General features: G+C 32.3%; 1 protein-coding gene across 1 annotated transcript in view; it reads left to right on the plus strand.

Moving 5' to 3' along the window:
• Window positions 1–2,930: 2,930 nt before the first annotated feature.
• The window catches only part of LOC148276900 (voltage-gated inwardly rectifying potassium channel KCNH6-like), a gene marked incomplete at both ends in the record, with an annotated part of 132,039 nt that continues 111,129 nt past the window's right edge, over window positions 2,931–23,840 (plus strand). Inside the window, one exon of the mRNA XM_088233611.1 lies at window positions 2,931–3,252. Coding sequence (XP_088089737.1) covers window positions 2,931–3,252 — 322 coding nt within the window. The remainder of the gene's footprint in view (window positions 3,253–23,840) is intronic.

Raw genomic sequence — 23,840 nt, forward strand, 5'->3', positions numbered from 1 at the left:
ATTCCTCATTACATCTTGTTGTCTTAGTAAGAAATTTGTAATGTATATTCATCATCATCATCATCCCTTTTCATACCCAATGGTGCATAGGGCACTGAATTGCCACACCAATTGCAGCGTATCTTGATCATTTTTGTTACATAAAGATAAGACGATGAGTCTTACGCTCTGGGTGCCCGGGACTACGAAATATTCTAGTGTAAAAACACCTATTTAAATCAATATTTCATATCAACTATGTCGGGAATCGAACTTGTGACCTCTCGTATTGTAAGCAAACGCTCTGACCATTACACCACGAGGCTGACTATATATGTACGAGTATATTGCTCAGAGTAATAAGCCGCCACAACTGCAGAGACGGCATTTCGCTCCATTGAACAGAACAAAAGCGTTGCAAATTTTTGGTTTGGTTTTTGGTTGAACAAGAACCTGAGATTGGCCCATTGTTTTGCTATAAACTATAGCTAACTTTGTGGTTAATAATCCTAGAATATATTCTAAAGGCAAACCGTGTATAGAAGCGATTATGCGCAGCTTACAATTATATTTAACTAACCATAATAATGTTTTACTGTAAATTTATTTAAAGAAAAACAAATAAGTATTTACCATTTTTTTAAATCATTTCCACCATTTGTATCTTTACCCTAATATAAATATTAATATTAATAAAGCGCGCAAGGCGCCTGCGGTGAGCCAAGAAACTAGCTGATTATTCCAGCTTATTTTTTCATACAAATAAGTATACTATATTTTTAATGTCTTAACTCCAGTGCGGGTTTTTACTCCTAGATTAAATTTGTAGATTACACAAATTATTTGAACATTTTTAATTTGGAAAACAGTATTTCCAACATTTTTTTCTTAAATGCTATTTTTCTTTGAGATGATACTTTTGACATAAGACCATAATTAATTTTATGCGTCATATTGCAGGACATATGGCGCTCGATGCGGCCGTTTTTAGCACTATTAGTTTATATATTTTTAACGTAATTATTTGATTGTTTTCTGTAAATAAAATTACCGCAAAACATTATAATGGATATTCAAATATAATGGTAAGCTGCGCATAATCGCTTCTATACATGATTCGCTCCTGCCAGATAGCAGCTTAATATCCGGCCTAATATTCATTAAACTGCTAAAATTTCATAAAATCAACGCCACTAAATTGATATATTTATATCGACCGTGTTTGGGAAAAGGAAGTAAAAACCATTATTTTAAAAATATTACTTACGAGCTGAATTCGGCAATGCTTTGCTATTGCTAGATTTGAGTAAAGTTTGATATCAATTATTGTATTAAGTCCAAATTAGATATGCATACATTATTATTTTTGTGATTCTGTTTACATAAATTGTGAGGACAGAGAATTTTGATAAATGAGTATTCGAACATTGTTTTCCGGTCACTGTCTTGCAAATGCCTCCCCGACACTGTGTGAAAAAGACAGCTGAATGTCAGACCTTTTGTAAGAATAGACAAAATCATCATTTCATTATCAGTGAATACCGCTTTGGCGAGCGATGAGAAAAACATTTACTCTCCTAACTTTTTTTCTACTTAATAAAGCATGATTTTAAGAAATGTAAATATGCTCACGGTAAAAACCTACATTTCGCTGAAAACCGCACGTAAATCGGTCCAGCAGTTATTCAGTCCATCGAGGACACACATGCAAGAATTGCCTTTTATATATATAAATTATTGTACATTTTTTTTTGTCAATAAAAATTACTGACATATTAAATAAATTATTATAAAAGTTTTTCTCAAATATAAATTAAGAACATTTTACACACTCAGTTTTATTTTGGGAAATAATACAAAATATAATATAACATGAGATGTATTAACGTAGAGGAAGCGAGATCTGTATACAGAGACGACATTCTGTCCTTTCTGCCTAACCTTACGGAGAAACGGCTTCATGATTTGTTTGTTTTTGGATTGTATGATAGAAGAAAAGAAAAGAATAGCACTGGAAGAAGGTTGAGAATGAGTAATTACTTCGCGTCGCTGGGGTTTTTCAAATATGTATTATTGTTAAGTAAACCACAATAACGTTGTTTTTCTCACTAAATACAGAAATTCATTTAAAGACATTTTCGATTTTTTAAAGAGACGTTTATAAGTCTTTTTAATAATGTAAAGATATTTGTGAAAATTAAAAAACTCAGTACCAAGAGAAGGAGATGAAAGCCCAACGCAAAATACTGTGAAAGCAAAAATACTTCAGCCTGCAGACATAATATTTATAAATAAAAATACCAAGAAGCAATAATTCTAAAATTCCTAAAATCAGACTTCTCAGAATAATATTTTAAATACTCAAAATACTAAGGATCTCAAAGGCGGCTGATAGGTTTTGACAAGAATCTGGAATACATAAGTGATTGCATTGAATGTCGGTGTTATTCTATCTCCATAACCAAAAATATCAGCAAATTTAAGAAGCTCGGAAGAAAACAAAATCTACGAAGAGGCTTCCACGCAAGCCTTGGCAGATTTTTTTGGCAGAGCATCGAAGGTCTATAGAAAAGAAACAAAATTTGATCGCATTCCATCAAGATCCTTGAGACAAGAAAGCTGAGCAGCTGTACATAAACAACAAATTGTCATTACACGATATAAGGAGGCTATCGAAAATCGACAAATATTCCAGAACGCTTAACACCAGAGCATCAAAGGTCTATAAAGAAAGCGACAAAACTTAATACTAGTATTAAGAGAAAAAACAACAAATCTTAAAGACATTCCATCAAAAAGCTTGAAACCAGAAAGCTGTACATAAATAAATCGAGATACCAGAATATAAGAAGGCTGTAAAGAAGCAATACATTTTCTAACACTTTTGACCAGAGCGTTGGAGGGCTGCGAAGAAGCGCCGATTCTTGAACAGTCGGTTTCTTCTTTGCTAGGCTGCCAGCCCACGGAATATTGGAGATCTTGGAGGATAAGGAGCTCGAGGAGAAGCAGAGCGTCGGGTCCAGCTCTCGGGACAGCCGGGACAGCGACGGGCCGGAGGGCGTGGTCGTGGTGAAGGTCGCCGATGGCGGCGGCATGAGCGAGCGGGCCGGCGACATCCCGCTGCTGGCGGCGGGGGCGCGCTGGTCCAGCGTGCGCGTGCGCGGCTCCGCCAAGTCGCTGGTGCGCCTGGAGCCCTGCAACGGGCTGGCGGCGCAGCTGCCCCTCAACGGCCTGCTGTCCCCCGGCGCGCCGGGGCCCAGCATCGGCAAGGAGGTAATCAAACATCACACTTCTTTTTCAGAAACTTCCTTTATCATCGATAGTTTTTAGTCCTTATTTCTCCAGGCGCAACTGTTTACAATTAAGGTTCTATACTATTCTTCAGTTAATTATTAATGAAAACTCTGATATTCTTAATGATGTAATTTTACTCTTTATACTTTCAAAATAATCCAATACAACTTTCAGATCGTGTAACTGACTAGTAAGACTAAAACCGAATAAGCGTAGAGTCGGCCAACTCCCCCGCACATTATTCAAACATAAATATGTGTAACTTACTATGTTAGTACCTTTATTGGCATAGACACTCAAAATTGGCATTTTAGTTATTTATAAGAAGCAGCTGTAACAGTTACCGTTACACAATACATACTTTTGTGAAACTGTTTCTAAATAGCAGTTTAGAGCAAAATGGGCAAAACATCCAGTATCTACCAGCAACCGCTGGTACAGTTTCACAAAGATTAATAAAACTTAAGAAATCTAAGTAAGAAAATTAAGAACTGGGTTGCGGTACCATGGTAGTATTGTGGTATACAGGCCCCCGATAACAATGTAAAGTAAACAGAGCTATCCACGACTGTCTATAAAGAAAAACCGATATTTGTGTATGAAAATAAGTATATTTGCATAATCATTTAAAATATCTTCGTCGGTAACTTATAATTGAACATGTTTAGAAGAAAAACTTGTATGTATATTCTGCTTTTCATACAGAAAACTTAATTTTACTTTGTAGATAAATTGACGATAAACGTTAACTTCCTATTGTAATTCAGGCCCTGATTAAATGGTTGGGAACGTGAAAATAAATGGATTGCAATAGAGATGGGACATCACTTATAGATTAACAAATTACAACAGGGAATGAGAATACCTTAAAAAAGGGAATATGGAAGTCTAGGCATTTACAGGGCTTATAACCTGTCAATGGCTGGTTTAAGTGGCCACTTCACACACTCTGTAAAATTCACCATTTTGCCTATGTTTGAACATCCATATTTCTTCTATTGTTTTTACAAATGTTAATAATATTATTAAGTTAGTATAAATATAATCTTCACCAACAAGCTACAAAAAGTGGCTTGGTGGGATTTTAGTTTTAGTAAAAATATAACAAGTGATTTTTTTTTTTAAATTGTAAAAATGTATAATTATACTATTAAAATAAAAATAAATAAGACAGATTAAGAGATTGCACTATTTCAAAATAGGAATAATTACTCCTTTGCAATCCGAGCAACCATGCCACTTTTCTTTTAAAACGGTGTTGGGCAGACTCGATATTTATTTATTTTATTTTATTTGGGATTTTTACAGCTATTACATAAACAAAATAATTAGAAAAATCTTAACAATACTAAAGCCAATTAAAAAAATCCACTGTAAATATAATGACACATAATATATAAGAAAAGAAGTTTAGTAATTGTATTTGTGTGACGTTTGTATTCATGTGTATGTAAATGTGTGTATGCGTGAATGAATGAGGGAGAGGATACATGTGCGTGTAGGAATGAATGAGGGAGAGGGTGCGTGTGTATGGGTGCGTAAGTATGAAAAAAATATTTGCTTAAAACTTGTAAAATTGTATTAAAAATGGTACAATAAAGAGCTTTGTAAAAAGTTAGAAACCTTTTTGTTAAAATATGGTCAATATGAATCCTGTAGAATGCAGACCAAATTGAAGAAGCATATTCTAGATAGGGAAGAACTAGTAAGCAGTAAAGAGTTTTGATAGTATTCATATTTTTGCAGTCCGTTGTTATACTATCAATAAAACCAAGATATTAAATATATATATTTTTTTATTAAAAAATTGAGAGCAGATAAGTCCGCCTTGCAATGTAGTGTTTGATGCGTTCTTCGACTATGCTTGAGGTCCCGGGTTCGATTCCTGGTAGAACGGATGTGGAATATTGATTTTGAAAATAATATGATATTTATTCATTTTTATATTAACGATTCAAGGAACCTTTTACAGAAATAATCACAGCAGTGAACAGTTCATTATGAAATAAGTAATTTGAAATATAACTAAATAGTTCAACTGAATAATCAAACTAAACAAATCAGTTAAAGTAAATTTTTTTTTGAAAACTACAAAAAAGTAAAAAATAAACATAAAATATCCAAGATGACAAATAAAAGATAACAATTAAAGTGAGAAAATTTTATGCTCTAAATATAAATATAACAAAGTAAAATTAAGAATAATTTAACATAAATATAAAGTGGCTGGTATTTAGATAGGTAATAATGAAAAAGGAAAATAATGCAATAACACTTTATAAATAATACGTTTTTTGGATCAATATGAAAGCTTAAATAATCTAAATAACACCTTCAGTTGGAATTTGGCAATAAATCCACAAATTTATAATTTATATATAAAGAAATAAACACAAATACGTATCCAAGAAAACAAAGTTAAATTTAAAAAAATATTTTTAAATAAATTCATTTCTTTTCTAAAAAATAACGAGTGAGATTACATTTTAATGTATTAACAGAGTTAGTATTGAAAATATCAAATATTTTTTCGAACTTATTTCCATACCTATGTATAAATATCGCGATATTCATTGTTCCTTGACCGGCATCTGAAGCTAATGAGGAATTCCACTGTTTTCTAAAAAAAAAATTTTATTAGCGTACCATTTAACTAAGCAATTTTTTTTTTTTTTGTGCGTTATTTACAAAGATATGATTTTTTAAAGTTACATTTATCAAATACCGCGCCAAATGACTGTAATCAGTGTGTCACTTTTCAGTAGTGACGTCATGAAACGGTTGGCGTTCTTACTTTCACTGACCCGACAAGAATCTATGGAATATTGCTTTGATTACTTCATTTAGTTGATCGCAATTTGCTCATTTCTATGTTATGGTTGTTTTTACGAACGTTTCGATTCAGAAAAACCTAGAAAGTTGACATAATCTCTGGTTGAAATGTCAAATTATACTAATTATACTCTTTTTTTCTATGGTCAAAACGTTCCTTACAAGGCGCGGAGACTTTAAAGCGTAAACCGGAAATACTACACGTAGATATAAGGAGTGACGTCATTATTTACGATTTTAAAATGAATATTATCGAAACATTTTTTATTTATTTTTGCGTGCGTTTTTGAGATATTTCATCCTACTTCAAAAATTTTAAATTTTCACGTGTACACGAAAACATTTTTTAATTTAATTCCCGGTTGGGCTGGAATTCCTCATTATAGGAGTAACGGATCTATTTATTTTACGTCAGTACCTGCACTTGATCGGAATAAGCCTTTTTCGTAGCTAGTGCATATAATATTTACATTTTATTCATTAATACGAGTTTTTGAAAGTAAAAAGATAAAAAATAATTTACCTAAGCAAAACAAAGGACTGACGAGGTGATCAAAGCAAGTTTAAGCTTGTCACGTTTGCATTTACTTAGAAATCTTCGTATTATTCTGTTTTCATTTAATTAAAAATCCTTTCAGAGTAGTGTGAGTTTAATTCACCTGTCAACATTGTAAACTCCTGTGTCCTTTTCATTTGTACTCGTATATTGTGCAATACTTGCTTCGTATAATAACAAGTCCTTTTAGAATAAGAATTTCCTGTACTCAATTTGAAAATGTGTCTCCGGGAGAGTTTATTATGTAAATGACAAATAGTAATCCCATAGTGAAAATTCTGTGAGTGCTTCGTAGCGTTTTGAAATTCTACCTAGTCTACTTTCTTTGATTATTTGATAATAGAAAGGAATTATTAATCATCCTCAATCCTGAGTAAACTCTTGATCAAGTATTTTTTTTAACACATTAGTAAAATCAGAACGATCCCATAATAATATTTAAACACCAGCTGTAGTATTGATCGTTATTCACACAAACTTGTTTATCCTTTGTTTGTCTCTGTTGGTTGGCCCGTCGAGTCAACATCTTAACGCAAACAGACAAACTGGCGAATAGACATTAACACACAAATATACTAACAAAGAAACATACAAACAAACTATCGAACAGACGAATTCACAAATACACAGGCAAATATACAAGAATACACGAAAACACAAAGAAGCAAATACCTGATACTACAGCTCAGAACTCGGACACTTGGACACGAACATACAAACGCACTAACTCACAAACAGACAGATAGACTTGAATATACAAACACAGAGATAAACAGACAAACCATATTTATTCCATAAAATCTAATAAATAAAACAACTTTGTTTTTTTTTTTAGATTTTTTTTTTGCACCACAACAGGCCAGGAGGCCCAATAACAGCGGTGAATTACATCACAGAACACCCAGGCTTGAGAAAAATCACATTTTTTTTTTTTGTGTTCTCACCGGGAATCGAACCCGGAACCTTCCGTCTGTGAGTCAAGCGTCTTGACCACTACACCACGGAGGCCGCCGTTTTTAAGCACTTATTTTTTATTTTTTCTGCCGACCAGTTTCAAAGCTACACAAGTTTCTTTATCAAAGTATACTTAACTAATTAATTAATCTTAAGCATGCTTACACTTAAAACACTTTATTGCTCTTTAGTTCGCCCTATTCTTGAATATGCATCTGTAATCTGGTCCCCTCATTATGCTGTTCATATCAAGCGCCTTGAATCAGTTCAACATCGTTTTATAAGAAAAATTGCATGGAAGATGGGATTGGAAAGAGGAGACTATTCATATTCTGATATGGAGAGGTTTTTAAGCATATCAAGTCTTGAAAAACGCAGATGCATTGCAGATATAATCTGCATGTATAAAATTATGAACTGTCTCATTGATGCCCCTGAAATTTTGCAAAAGATTCTTTTTAACGTTCCCACCCGTAGACTAAGAAATAATGAAATGCTTTTCCTCGGTCACTACAGGACCAATTATGGTGCACAGTCGCCTTTGCCCAGAATGATCAGGCGGGTGAACGATCATCAAGATCTTGATTATTATGGTGTAAGGATGTCTTTCTTTACAAATCAGCTAAAGAATCTGTATAGTTAGCCTATGCTTTTTACTTAATCTAAAAAATCTATCATCTGTCTTTGCTGCTTATTTCTGTTCCTTATATTTTTTTATTCCTTTGTAAAAATTTCTTTTAATTGTAATGTTTATAATGGACTTTGTCCGTAAATAAATAAATAAATAAATAAATAAATAAATAAATCCTATTTTTTTCTGTCAATATTGTGATTTGTGTGGAACTAATAAATCAAGAGTCTTTGTATTGTAAGGATGTCATAATAAGAAAATAATAATAAATAACCAAATAAACAATAGCTCCACTCCTGTCTAGTTTTAAGCGTATCCATCTCAAATTACGCTTTCCATCCATTTTCTAGATGAATGGGGGTTTTTTTTATTTTTTTATTTTTTTCTTTTATTCAGGAAACATACAGTACGGTTGCATAATTTTCTATTTTACACAGTTAGACTTAACTCTAATGGACCAGTGAAGTTTCCATATTATATCATAATTATGATTCAGGAAGAGGAAAACTTGTCGAAGTCCGGCGCTCCCCAAACACTAGATTTGGAGATCGTGCTTTTGCCGCCGCCGGTCCCTCTGCCTGGAACAAATTGCCTTCAAACTTACGAATCATCGGCAGTCCCAGTCAGTTCAGATCCCAACTAAAATCCCACTTCTTTAGACTATCATACCCTCAATTTTAAATCTGGAAATATAATATATCACTTTAGTTTAGTTAGAATGTAAGTTTAGGTATACAATTGTAAAGCGCCCTTTAGGTGATTTTTTACAAAAATGGCGCTAAATAAATCAGCCAAATATTATTATTAATATTATTACCCAATGTAGGGAGTACCGCTTTACCCATCGTTAAACTACTGGGAGTTTTACTCAATTCTGACCTGTCTCTTGAGGCTCAAATTAGGAGAACGATAAGTTCATGCTTCTACCAGCTGAGACAAATTAAATGCATACGCAAAAATTTGCCGGTTGATGCCGCCCGTCAATTGATAAATGCGTTTGTAGTGTCTAGAGTCGACTATTGTAATGGTATCTATGCAGGTCTACCAATGAACAAAATGACTCGCCTACAATCTGTATTGAATGCCGCAGCGAGACTTATTTTCGGAATCTCTAATTCAGTCATATCACTCCACTACTTCGGAAACTACACTGGCTACGTTTTCCACAGAGGGTCGAATACAAACTCTGTTGGCTTATGTATAAGTCACTGCACAACTCTGCTCCGGAATATCTAAGGGAACTATGCATTCCAGATGAACTAGCTGACAGGCGTCTCACGCTTAGATCAGCTACGTCTACGGCGAGAGGAAAAGTTATTATACCTCTACGCAAACAGCGCACTAAATTTAGTGAACGCGCATTTGCGGTCGCAGGCCCTATGGCATGGAATGCTCTCCCAGCAGAGGTGCGAGGCTGTGAAAGTGAAGTGATGTTTCGGAAAAAACTTAAAGCCCCACTTGTTCTCTAAATCATTTGAATAAATCCGTAGCATGTGACAACAAAATAAATTGTTTTAATTAAATTACAAATTTAAAAGCTTCAATTAAATTAATTTAACAATAGAATCACATGTAAAGCGCCCTTGAGGTATTTTATTACGAAAATGGCGCTATATAAGTAATCCATAATAATAACAATAATAATTATTATTATTATATCTTCTAGGTTATTAATGAACTATTTTTATTTTACTTATTTTTTTATTGGTTTTTTTTAAGTACAAAAAGAGAAGGAAAACAAACATAAATGGAAGTAGTTTAAAAATTGAAAACAAAGTAAAAAAGTTTTTTAAAAGTTTGTTGTTATTATTTACAAATGGAAATAAAATTAAAAATAAAGAAAAAATTCAGTGAAAGTAATTAAAAGGTATGAATTAAAATAAAGAATGAAATATTTTATGTCGTTGTTTATGTTGTTTGTATAATAACGTTTCCTCTCAAAACGGAATCCGGGAAATATGGCCACGGTCCCAAAAGGGAAATATTTATTTTTTACAATATTCAATTAATATGGGCCAATAAAATACAGTCAATTAAAAAAAATATTTTGTACTTATTCCTAGCAAAAACATATTTTTAAATTTATAATTTTTGTTTCCCGCTAAAACGATTAATTGCATTAGCCACGCTCGGACACGTGACGATTCGGTTAAACTTTGAACTTTGTTAGGAACATTTAAATTCAAATAGAAAATCATCACAAATCTTGACGTTACAATTGACAGTGTCAAATATGTTGCGTTTTTGTGGAGATTTATTTTTTGACAATTTATTTTAAAAGTTATGTATAAAAACATTTCATCAAAAATACAATCAATTTTTCTTAATCCATTCCACTGGTTTTTATCTGTATATTTTTAAGTGATATTTCCCTATTTGGAAATAATTCTTTGTACCTTCACTATTATATAACTAGAACGAGGGAATGTGATGGCCATGTTACTTTGGTCGATCAAAATTTGACAAAATTGCAGTGAGAGGTGGAATGAAAGCTTTTAAAATGTCTATGTTTTGTAATTTTTGCGGTTTGATTGTACAGAAATAAAAAAAAATTGACTTACTTAATAGTAAATATTTATTATAAAAATAAAAGACGAGTGATACTTTAATACACAAATTTGGAATATCCAGTGACCGGTTTCATCGCTCTCGCGACGTATTCTAGACTGGTATCTTTATCAAGGAGTTCAATGTATTTATACAAAACAGAGGTAAGGATAGATAATTCAAAATCATATGAAAGTAAATTAAATAAAGTTATTTTTATCTTAAGGATCATTATCAATTTTTTTCGGGTTAACTAATAAGTTGATATAATGCTTTTTTTATGAGTTTAAGTATTTTATTTTTAGTGTCCCATCCTTCGTGAGTGTGATTTTTGTCAATTATGATTTCTGAAAAACAAGGGGGAAAAGTCATTAGTAAAAATATATATAAAGGGTAAAGTAATGGAGACCGTAAAATAAACTCGACGTAGAATTACTTAATGAACAGATAACACACGTGCATTCTCCATTACTTTACCCATTGTAATATATTTTTACTAGTGACTTTTTACTCTTTGTTTTTCAGAAATCATAATTGACAAAAATCACATTTACAGAGGGTGGGACACTAAAAATAAAATACTTAAACTCATTAAAATAGCATTATATCAACTCATTAGTTAACCCGAAAAAAAATTATAATGATTCTTAAGATAAAAATAACTTTATTCAATTTACTTTCATATGATTTTGAATAATCTATCCTTACCTCTGTTTTGTATAAATACATTGAACTCCTTAATGAAGATACCAGTCTCGAAGATGTCGCGAATGCGATGAAACCGGTCACTGGATATTCCAAATTTGTGGATTAAAGTATCACTCGCCTTTTATTTATTTAATAAATTACAATGAACTTCCATCAGGAATTTTCATTTGCAAACTTAAATGTTTTAATAGTAAATATAAAAACCAAAGAAAGACACTTCATAAACGGTTTTGGAAAAGGGGTAGGTGCTTTCATTTTCTTAAATTCTATCATTAGTTTGCCCAGACAGTCTAACCATAATAAAGTTCCGTCACGACAAAAGAAAACACCCCTTATCAATCCAGCGTATTACGGACCCAAGTTCCATTAGCCACCCACCTTGCCGACCTTGGGAGATGATGTAGAGAAGATTGGCGTCTTTTAACGGATGAACTTTGCTTAGCGCTATTTTGGGAAAATGCTAAGGGTTGAACTCGCCACGTGAGGCCGGGGGGTGGGACACGTTTTTACGTTGACACGGTCTTCTAAATAAGTTGTTAATAAAGTCAATATAAATATAAAGGGAAAAAAATACCTCGTGACCTTATAAACTTTGGTTAAATTACCTTAACTTTTAAAAGACTGAGGTAAATAATTCCTTTGCGCGCGGTGATGTAACATCGTGTTACTACAAGTAAAAGAAGGAATATTCTAAAGTTTAGACATTTGAAGAAAAAAACATGTAGACATACTGTTTAATGGTTTCTTTTTCATAATTTATAATAATAAATATAAAATTTAGCCCTATTACAACAAAATTTAAAAAAAATATTCATACGCCGTTTATCCGTTTACACCCTTATCATTGTCAATAACCGACTGAATCTGTTTCACACAAATACCGGCCACAAAACAGCTTCTCTGTCTTCTTTGTTATGAGTTCTATCTTCGTGCTCTCTCTTTTATAGATTTAACGATGTAATGGTGTGGCATTTATTTTTCGCGTAGGATAGATAAATATATTTTTTGTATTATAATCGAACATAGTTATACAAATTTTAATTTCTAAATCTGGTGTAAAAATATAAATTTAAAGATTACAAAAAATACAACTACGTAATTTTAAAAAAATAAGAGAGACATATCAAGTCTTGTATAGTATGTAGACTTGTGTGACATCACAGCCACACAAGAGTTTATGTCACTTAACGCAACCAGTGGTGTAAAGGGCAGTACATTGCTGTCAGTGATCAGTCTTACGATTCAGGTACCAGTCCAGAGAGAGTGAAAGCATCCCTCTACATACCCGAAAACCGTGGGTCTTCCTATCGGTTTCACTCGTATTAAAACATATTATTCTAGTCAAAAATCGAGAAGTTAATATTACACGGTATGTAAATTGGCCACTTAAACCAGCCAATGGTCGTAAGCCCTGTAGATGCCTAGACTTCTATACTCCCTTCTCTAAAATGTTCTTAATCTCTGTTGTAATATTAACAAATTACAACAGGGATGTAAAATACCTTAAATAAGAGAATATGGAAGTCTAGGCATTTACAGTTATTTTGAAATATGTTAATATTAACAGCTCCCTAGGGGAAGACACAAGTCAAACAAAGACAAAGACACAAGTCTTTATGAACAATTTTGGGAAAGGGGAAAATACTTTCATTGAAGCTCCCTAGTGGGTTGAATCTAGTCCTTGTCTACAAAAAATTGGACAAACTTACTTGTTTACTCTTTCCTATTTTTCTGAGAGCAAGTACTGACATATTATAAGGGTTGGCTTTGTAACACAGAGATAGATATGAAAATATGAAAAGTTAGGCATACCGTCTTGGGAATTGTCAAACGTCATAAATAAATTCAAGCGAGCGCTTTTTGCTTTTATTCAGATTTTTTAAAATTTTAAATCGTTTTTAAGTGCTTACTTTTTATCACAGAAGCCTATTTTAAATACGAAAGAGAAATACTTTAATTTCAATTGAGCATTGAACGCGGAGTAAAGTTACAGCACCACCTATTCGTTAAATTTGATAGTATTACGTTTGCGATGATGTAATGAAAGCACGTATCCACATGTCGGTAGATCGAAATGCGCCACACGGAGGTAAATAGGGATAATAGGCATGTTAAGTATACCGTCCCGATATGTACCGATAAAGATAGCGTATGTAATTGCGGCCCAGCTATTGCATTTTATTTAAACGTGCCAAATAATGTGGTGTTTCCAAAACGGCAAAGCGGAATATTACATTTCATTTCCGACAGCGTGTCAGTACAATCAATGAGATTTCTAATTATATTTAAAGAAACGTTTGGTCTTAAATCGGTAAAATCAGAATACTGGATGAGTGTTATTGATTCGATGGCAACTCTCAATTGAACCTAGTTATGCGGAAAGCAGCCAACCATAGAAAGGAAAACTGAGATAATAGCACTTTTGTGAAACCAGTGAATAATGTTCAGAGCAATAATTCTCTAGAGAAGCCCTTAAGCTCTCTTGTATAGAACAAAAGCGTTTCAAATGTTTGGTTTGGTTTTTAGTAATTCTCAACGCAAGTACCTACAGCCCGTTGTATTGCTGCAATCTGTAGCTAAGCTCGTGGTCAATAATCATAGAATGGTTTTTCTCCATATGAGCGACTGTATAAGGAATAATTAAATTTACATAGCTGTTAGACTGTTTTTTAGTATGACAAATAATGAGCATTGATTGATTGAGCATTAAGGACAGAGACACAGTTTATAGCGACACAATCAGGAACGACCCATGTATGTGAACTTGCTCCGACTCGCTAGAAAATCCGTGTTGAGTCGGGGCACTCGTAATGCATTCATAACCATACATTCACACACATATATACATATATATTCGCACATACATATTTATATTATATTTTATACATACATATATATTAAGTTTAAGTTTATACACATCATTGATACTTTATACATTATTACATTTTACATTTATAAATACATATTAATCATTTACCAGTACGTAATGTAACAATTGCCTGCAATCGCCTAACAATGCTTTAAAACGCCGATGTTTTATAATACGAGGGCGGATTGATAATGAAGCTACCTAGCGCTAGATGGCAGCAAAAACACAATTTTTTTTTTCTTCCGAATTGCGATCTGTCAAACGGCAGCTGTTCAAATGTCTCCCAAATTAATTGATTAGTTTATTTGTTGTGGTCGTTTGAAGTTAACAACTTTTGTGTTTCTTGAAAAATGGAAAAAAGCTAATTTCGTGCAGTAATTAAACACTATTATTTGAAAGAGAAAACGGCAAAAGAGACAAAAGAAAAGCTTGATAAAAATTACGGTGAGTCTGCTCCGTCAGATTACATGGTAAAATATTGGATTGCTGAATGTAAACACGGCCGAACAAACACTGCCACAATACCAACAACGGGAAGGACAAAAGAGGTGGTTACTGAAGAAAATATCAAAAAAATCTTCGATATAGTTATGAATGATCGCCGAGTGAAGTTGCATGAGATTGTTGAAATAGTAAACATCTCATATGAATGTGTGTTCAACATTTTGCATGAACATTTGCATATGAAAAAGCTATCGGCAAGATGGGTGCCGCGTTTGCTCAGTGTCGAACAAAAACAAGTTCGAGAGACCACTTTACAGCAGTGTTTCGACATGATAAAGCGTAATCCTGTTGATTTTTGGCGTCGATTAATAACTGTTGATGAAACGAGGGTGCACCACTTTACACCTGAAACCAAAAATCAATCGACACATTGGGTGGAAGCTGGTGGAAGTGCTCCGAAGAAGGCAAAGGCAGTGAAATCGGCTGGCAGGGTTATGGCCACTGTATTTTGGGATAAACTCGGAATATTGCTCATCAATTATCTTGAAAAAGAATCCAAAATCACAGGAAAGTATTATCGTGCAATATTGGATTAATTTAATGATGCAATAAAGGAAAAACGACCACATTTAAAGAAGAAAAAAGTGCTTTTTCTTCGAGACAACGCACCGGTTCACACAGCATTAGATACGATGCTAAAATTACGTGAAATACACTTCAAATTAGTTGATCATCCACCTTATAGTCCAGATTTAGCTTTTAGTGACTTCGTGTTTCCAAACTTGAAAAAATAGCTCGCGGGAAAAAGATTCAGCTCAAACGAAGAAGTGATTACCGAAACTAACGCGTATTTTGAGAGGTTCCCGAAATCGTATAATTCGGATGGTATAAAAAAGTTGGTATATCGTCTTACTAAGTGTGTCGAAGTAAAAGGAGACTATGTTGAGAAATAAATGGTTTTTGAAATAAAAACCTTTTTTCCTACTAAGGTAGCTTCATTTTCAATCCGCCCTCGTACACAGTATTCTCTTTTATATGTTCTTAGATGTGCCCTGCCAATACCTCATTTTTTTTCAATTGTGAACTGGCAGCTTTCTGCATAACTACGTTCAACAAAAAAATCCTTATAAAGAAAATCTTATGGAGATAAGTGAGCCTCGTAGTGAAGTGGTAAGCACGTTCGCCTAATATATTATATAGATATTTAATTATAACATGGTATAAAGCCTGGGCATATTGTAGATAATATAAATTACTGCTATTATGAACTTTCTAATGTACACTACGCTGATGGGCGAAGGGAGTGAGTAACCCACTTGGCCGAGGTCCAAAATTAGCATTCCTATGCACAAAATTTAATATGACCACAATTCGTAAATTTAAACGCTAAGCGGTTAGAAAATATGCAAAATGATTATGATAAACGGTAGTGAATCGTAAATTCTTTTAAAAATACATCCATTAATTCCAGTATTAATTTTGATCTGTTTCTAATCATTTTATATTGAACTCATAAAATTAGGAACAGTACAGAAAGAGCGTAGAATCATATTTGAATACATCGGACTGTGTCCGGAAATCCCCCCACTATGCCCCATTTTCACCGCGCGCATTCGTGATGTCGCCGCGTAATGTTGCACGATGGAAAAAAATATAATCAAAACACAAATGTAAGGTAAAAAAAAGGAATCTGTTAATTTCTCTAAAATTTTACTGTGCACCAGGAAACATTGACACAACAGAGTAGATAAGTAAAGGGTCATTTAATAAGCGTAATTGAATTAATGAACTTCGAACTAAAAATATAAAACAAACACGCCATATCTCCGTAGGGTTAAGCAGAAATGATGGACCGCCACACCCGTCTATCCTGGCATACATTCCTAGCTTCTTCCACATTCATATTTTCATCAACATTACTTCCTTTCCGCACCTAACTGGACACTGCATTGGTACACCAATTGATGCGTATCTTGATCATTTCTGTTACATAAAGGTTAGATGATAAGTCTTACGCTTCAGATATCAGTCTAGGAACTATGAAATATTCTAGTGTGAAATCACCCTTTTAAATTAATATTTCATGTCAAACATGTCGGGAATCGAACCCGAGAGCTCTTGCATGGTAGGCAAACGCGCTTACCACTACACCGCGAGGTCGACATTCATATTCATATTCAACTTAAATCTAGTAAAATTTTTGGATAAAATAATTACGCAAAAAAACACACTTTTAAGAAGGGTGAGCCTAATGCTTTGTTAGCAAAATTTCAATATTTGGCTTCAATTTTGCCAGTTTTAACAGTAAAACTGATATAATTAGGAAAGTTATGTCTATTACATAAAAAATATTAGGTAAGTACCTTCTAAGATCCTATCTGCGTTAGGTGTATTATAACAATTACTATCATATTTCGGTGACGGCCTAACCAAATGTCTTACTGGGATCGACCCCGTGCCCCATTTACATCTCATGGAACTACAGTTGTTAATTTGGTAATGTATCCAAAATAAAACAAGTTTATTGGATTGTAATTCTACTTTATTTTTTACAAAATATACAAAGGGTATATTGTGACGCGTTTCGTCTTGTTAGGACATTTTCAAACAAACTAACTTAAATATTTCCAAAGTTTCCTTATATACTAAAAATAATTGCTATTTTATGTTTGTGGATTTCTATACAAGCCAAAATAAGTACAGTAATTAAAATTCAATTAGGGTATACTGAGTATATTAGAGGAATATTTTGGTTATATTGGTTAAAAACCTTCCATTATTAAGAAACATTTGTAAGGGTATGACTTTAAAATTAATGTAATAATTATAAAAATATTGATTTCATTTATACAGGTTTATTTTGAAAATTATTGTTGAAATTCTACATTGGTGTTTTACACAGGTTTCATTCATGTTTAATGTCAACTAAGGTAAAATACATTAAGATTTTATAATATTATTTTATTTTAATTTAATTTATTAGGAACATCACAAGTTTTTATATATTTAGTAAGTATTTGGTAAAATAAAAAAAATAAAAAAAATATTATACTCGTATATAATATGGAATAACAAATTTACAATTACAAGATTACAATTATAAATAATTTAGTTTTTATTTTTGAAAATATTAAGTAAAGGTGAATTTACTAGGTTTAACTGTTCATTTATAAGTATATTAGCAGGGTTATTGTCATTTTGTATTATTTCTAGCTGTTCTAACAGATTGCGTCAATAGCCTTTATTTTCTATGTGTAATGGTTCAGGTTTGTTTTTGTTTGTTAAATTATGTTTGTTATTTATTAGGTGTTTTGCAAATTGGGATTTTTCGGGTTTTTGTTTAATGAATGCACTATTATGTTCTTTGAATCTAATATTAAAAGATCTGCCTGATTGACCAATATAAATGGCATCGCATTCCTCACATGTTAATTTGTAAATGCCACTTTTATCCAGAATATTTATATTCTCTTTACAATATTTCAATTATTTCCCTATGTTATTATTTGTTTTATAGGCAACGTTAATATTATTGTTTCTGAAGATTTTTCGGATATTTTCGGAAATATTTCCAAGATACTCTATGCAGTATTTCTTGTCTAAGTTATTTAAATCTTTGGGGTAAATTGATTTTAAGTTATTTGTATGTTTTTTTTTTTTTTAAATATTATCTATAATTTTAGGGTTAAAACCATTATTTTTTGCTATCCTTTTTATTATATTTAATTCTTGATTGAATGACTCTGTATCTAGTGGGTATTTTATTAACCTATGCATCATGGAAAAAAAATAGAATTACAATCCAATAAACTTGTTTTATTTTGGATACATTACCAAATTAAATATGGAATTCTACCAATTATCTGCATACACAATAAATAACTACAGTTGTTTTTTCACTCCCATGGACCCCTTGCACGTCATCATAGACACCTGGGGTATATATAAACCACCTTGGGAATGACAGGTTTAAAACTTAATTAAAGTGCCTAAATTCTCAACAGTGTTCGGACAGCGAGTCATCTATTCAAAGTACCGAAAGTTTTCAAAAGGGTTTTTTTTCAGTCTTACAAGAGTTAACTCATTTTTAATAAGTACCAACTTAGTAAAACCTTGTCTCTGTGCTTCGTGTGATTATTTTTATTATGTATGCGAGGCGTAAATTTGCACTCATTGTCTTGTTAAAGTTGAAATTCAATATTATCGTGATTTTATCACTCTATTAGGTGAGTTACGAGTTACGAGTTATAAAGGTTCTTTGTTGTGAAAAACGTGATTATTAAGAGGAATAACAGACGGTAATAGAAGTCACGGGGTGGATTTATCACCATTATAATAGGAACGGAATATTTATCCCACAAAGCTGGCTAAGGAGAAAAACTCCTTTTGAATATTAAATTACTTAGACGGGAAATACAAGATGAAAAATAAACCCATCGGTATTTCAATAAGGCAAGAAGGATGGAGTTTCATATTATAAAATGATTACTATTTTCCGTTATACCGTACCCTTTTACAGTATTGGGTGTATGTATTTTTAAATAACGACTTTAGGTTGTTTATCATTTTTAAATATCCAATCAATTAAATACAAATCAGTAAAGAATTCAAGTGGAATGTGTGGACATCGCCAGATTTTTCAGTAGCTCAATCACAAACAACTATCGACGTGCTTAAAAACGTGCTAAGCATTTTAGCCATCACAACGAACAAAAATGAACATAATATTAACATATTACAACAGTGATGAAGATTTATTAAAATTTATCCATAAATTAGCCACTAATGTAATTGTAGACGAAGAACTAAAACTTTTAAAAAATAGTAGTCAACATGGACATAATACGAGAATATCAGACAAATACCATATACAACTTTCTAAAACAAGACAAGGACAATCAAGACTAATGAACCAGGGACTGAAATTATACAATAAACTACCAGACAAAACTAAACAAAAGACTCAGACAAACTTTACAAAAGATGTAAAAAATATTATTTTGAACAACAGAGTATAAATGAAAAATGTATATATTATTTTATGTAAAATGAATGTTATAATCCGTAAGGGTTTATAAATAAATTTTCAAATAAAAAAAAAAAAAACATTTAAGAGAAGATAATATGAAAGTCTAGGCATCTACAGGGCTTATGACCTGTCATTGGCTGGTTTGAATTTATAAACAACGTATTCATTTAGAAATTTCTAATTCAGGAATTTACTCTTAAATTAATAAACGTTCGTCGCAGAAGGTAAAATAAGCCGAAGATAAATTTATTCGGCCACTTTACACACTGTGTAACAGTCACCATTCTGCCCATATTTGAACAACTATATTCCTTTAATTTTTTCATCTGTTGACGTTTGTGAAGTTAAAGAGCTGAAACCTTTATTTATGCTGGTGAGATTCAACTAATTAAATTATTTCATCTACATACTAGGCAACGCCTGAAAATTTTATTTTTTCAATTTCTATACTTCTTCATTGACCAGATGGATTTATCAACAGTATTTTGAGTTTGTCCAAATTTTTAGATGGTAAATTATTTACATTTAGGAAATGTGCAATTCAATCTCTGCATTATCCGTATTAGGTGCTGACAATTAGAATCGATTTCTGGGTGACTCCTAAAAATATAACAAAAACAACAACTCGCGACACGGAGACGCGTGCGACTAAGTACCCTCAACAACTACAGCAACAAAAAATATTAAGACTTTTTTCAAGAAGTGGGGTGACGGGTAACCCCTGTTGTCTTACTAGGGTTAAAACTATTTCCGGCGTTATTAGGTTTTCTCTACCCAACGTAGGTCCAGAGTTTACAAAATACTCTGTCCAATCTTATTCCTGGACTCTCTTGACCCGCGGTCAGTAAAACCCAATCTAGAGAAGAAAGGAGTTTTGTTTTTCTCATACAAGGGATATATTTGTGAAGGCAGAAATCGTCAACCCACAAATTACTATCCAATAAAAATCTTAAATTCAAATCAACTTTTAGATCGAGAGACATTACCAATTATCAGTTAGGGCTCTACTTTGGTACAACTTAATTTGTTAGCATGCGTCGCACTCCGAGTGTAAACACAAATTGGTACATGATTACAACCCCAGGTTTACTAGTATGGAAAGGCTAGCTGTTCCTAGATTTTGTAACAAATATGACAAAATGACACTGCAAAACTGTACGCCTAAAATATTTAACAGGTTACCAAACAATATTATAAATAACAATATTACTAATAAGTAGTAAAAAAAACATTCTTGTCAGTATAAGAACCTTTTTACTTTAAAATTGTGTATAAAAATAGTGATATTTCCCTATGAAGAAACATCCAGTAAAATGCAGTAAACTTTACTCTTGTAACAAATAAACAAAATCTTAAAAAACATTTTGAAGAAGTGAAATTTTCAACGTTTAAAACAAAAAATATTGATAGTTGACCTCTGTAGGATTTGTTAAAAAAAGTATATGTGTAGTATCCAGGAGGGTTGCAAAACCCTTTATGGAACAATATGTGGGCGGATCAAGTGTATTTTGTACAGGGATCAACTTTATATCAAAGTTACTAAAAACCATTTCCTGGTACGAGATCGTGGTAAAGTCGACGTGGAAAATGCGAACAGCAAAAGACTTATATAATCTAGACAATGATTAAAATTTAATGGAAATTCTCATATTGCAAACATGCAATACGCGAGTACATTGAATTAGCCTGCGGAGTTTTAGAATTCACGGCACGGCTGTTATAGTCGTTTTCCAGCATTTCAAATGTAAATTGGAAATAAAGGGAACAGCGCTGCCGTACTTTGAAAAAAATCTGGATTACCGAACGAACTTAACAATAAAGTACTTAAATGACTGTCCAAAAACCATAAATAAGACAAAAAACTAATCTTAAATATATCTGCTACCATATCTCCTTTAATCAATCCAGGAAATCCGTTTTCGTTGTCAAAATATTTTATTAATAACTAGCGAACCCGTCAGACGTTGTCCTGCCCGAACGTTGGCTTCCCTGCTATAAGCTTGGAAAAAGACTTCATTGATAAGTAGGTACCTTACTACTTGTTTGTGATTAAATTCCAAAACTTAAAATTGATAATATTAAAATTTTTCCTTTAAGTAGGTACCTAGGTACTTGTTTATGGTTGAATTCCAAAACATAAAATATTTTTTTTTCAAATATGGCATTCTTTTTGTAAACGGCAAACTCCGGTCCTTTCACCAACATAGGGGTGCACTTAAATAGGAATACGATTTAAATGAATGTTTTGAACTTAATATTATTTTAGTATTACCAAAAATCCAATAAAAATAAGTAAACTTAACTATTATTATTTTCAAACGTATTATATCCTAGTTCTGAGTTTAAACGTACATTTTAAAGGAGCCTTAGTTTTATTTAGTATTTAAATAGTACAAATATAATACATTAATGTTCTAATATTAACTTATATCTTCTTATCATTAAAATATATACTAATTATTAACATTTCTTAACAATATATGTACACTTGAAAGCTATAACGAAAAATATTGCAGAGAACAAAACATTTTTAATTAAAATTTTGGAGAAGAAATAAAAAATTCATTGATATGGGTTCATGTAAAATCGCCTACAACACAATCACTGAACCACACACCAATCAATGTTGCAGCACATTATTCTATCAAACCACGACAAATTTAAAACAAACTCACCATATTATTAGTGGACGTCTTGATAGTCCGGCTCTTTTGTCGGAGTTATCATTAAATGTCCCCGGCTACCGCACCCGTCATACGTCGAGCTCTCTATTTCATCTGCCAGCAGTTCGTACGAACTATGCCCAGAACTCTCCACTTATACGTTTTGTTAGTGAATATAATTTGAACTTTCCCCTTATTGATCCATTTGATTGTAAAAAAATAACATTTAAAATGCGTGTCTTAAAACATACTTTTTTGTCTTATACTCAATAATAAAGTCTTATTTTATCTTATTTTATTTTATTTTATTATATTTTATCTCTAATTCTTAATATTTTAAATATATTTATATTTTCGACACTTGACACTTGTGCAATATTTACACACATGTCCACCCTCATTCCAATATAACACCCACCCTCTCACTCACTTACACTCACACAAACACACTAGTATGTATTGTACGTGTATTTAATGTATTTCTGTGGATATCTGTCATTGGTTTTATTCTCTGTATATTTTATTTGTTGTATTTTTGTTACATGTATTACTGTTGATATCCCTAATAAATAAAATAAAAAATAATAATTACAAAACAAAGCTTCAAGAATAATACCGAGAAAAAAGCCAGAAGGGTAGTCAATGCCAAATTACTTTAAGTTAAGATTAAGTACTTACTCACTGTAAACAAAGAAAATCCTCCAATATAAATCATTTTTGTTTAAAATTTTTTTTTAAAATTAAAAATTCCCTTTCTAATAGCCTTATCATATTTAGGAGTATTTTTATTAAAGTTAAAATGAAGCATTTTAAACTTATCTAATGTGAATGATGAATCGAATGCACTTTAACTGCTTGAATTTATTTTAAAATAGCCAAAAGTCGTCGCGTTCGGTAACATACAGCCGATTTCTCTTTTAGCTAACGAGGTTGCTACAGCACTAAAAAAATGTATATACTATTGTTAAATGGACCAAATAAGTCAGACGTTCAGACAAAGACGAAGCGACGATGGGAATGCTATCGAAGTTGAACAATCAACCATTATGCAGGGTACTGTCGCGGGTTTGGCTTTTGCAGCCAAAATTCTCGGTAGCCATTCTTGAATGAGATTTGTATTTCCTCGTTAAATGAACTTTGTTGTCAGTTCTGTAAGTTGTTCTTCTAACTAAAATTATCCTGCTGTGTTGATATTTGAAAAAGAATCCAACATGTCCACGTTTTAAATGTCCTGTAATTGTACTTCAAAATCACCGTGAAGGTTTTCCGAGTGTTGACAGTAAACAAGAAATTAATAATATTTTTAATTGAATCGGCATTCACTTCGTATTATA

The sequence above is a fragment of the Micrasema longulum genome, unplaced genomic scaffold (genome assembly GCF_059751315.1).
Source record: "Micrasema longulum isolate JH-2025_06_02 unplaced genomic scaffold, ASM5975131v1 h1tg001132l, whole genome shotgun sequence".
In the NCBI taxonomy this organism is placed as follows: domain Eukaryota; kingdom Metazoa; phylum Arthropoda; class Insecta; order Trichoptera; family Brachycentridae; genus Micrasema; species Micrasema longulum.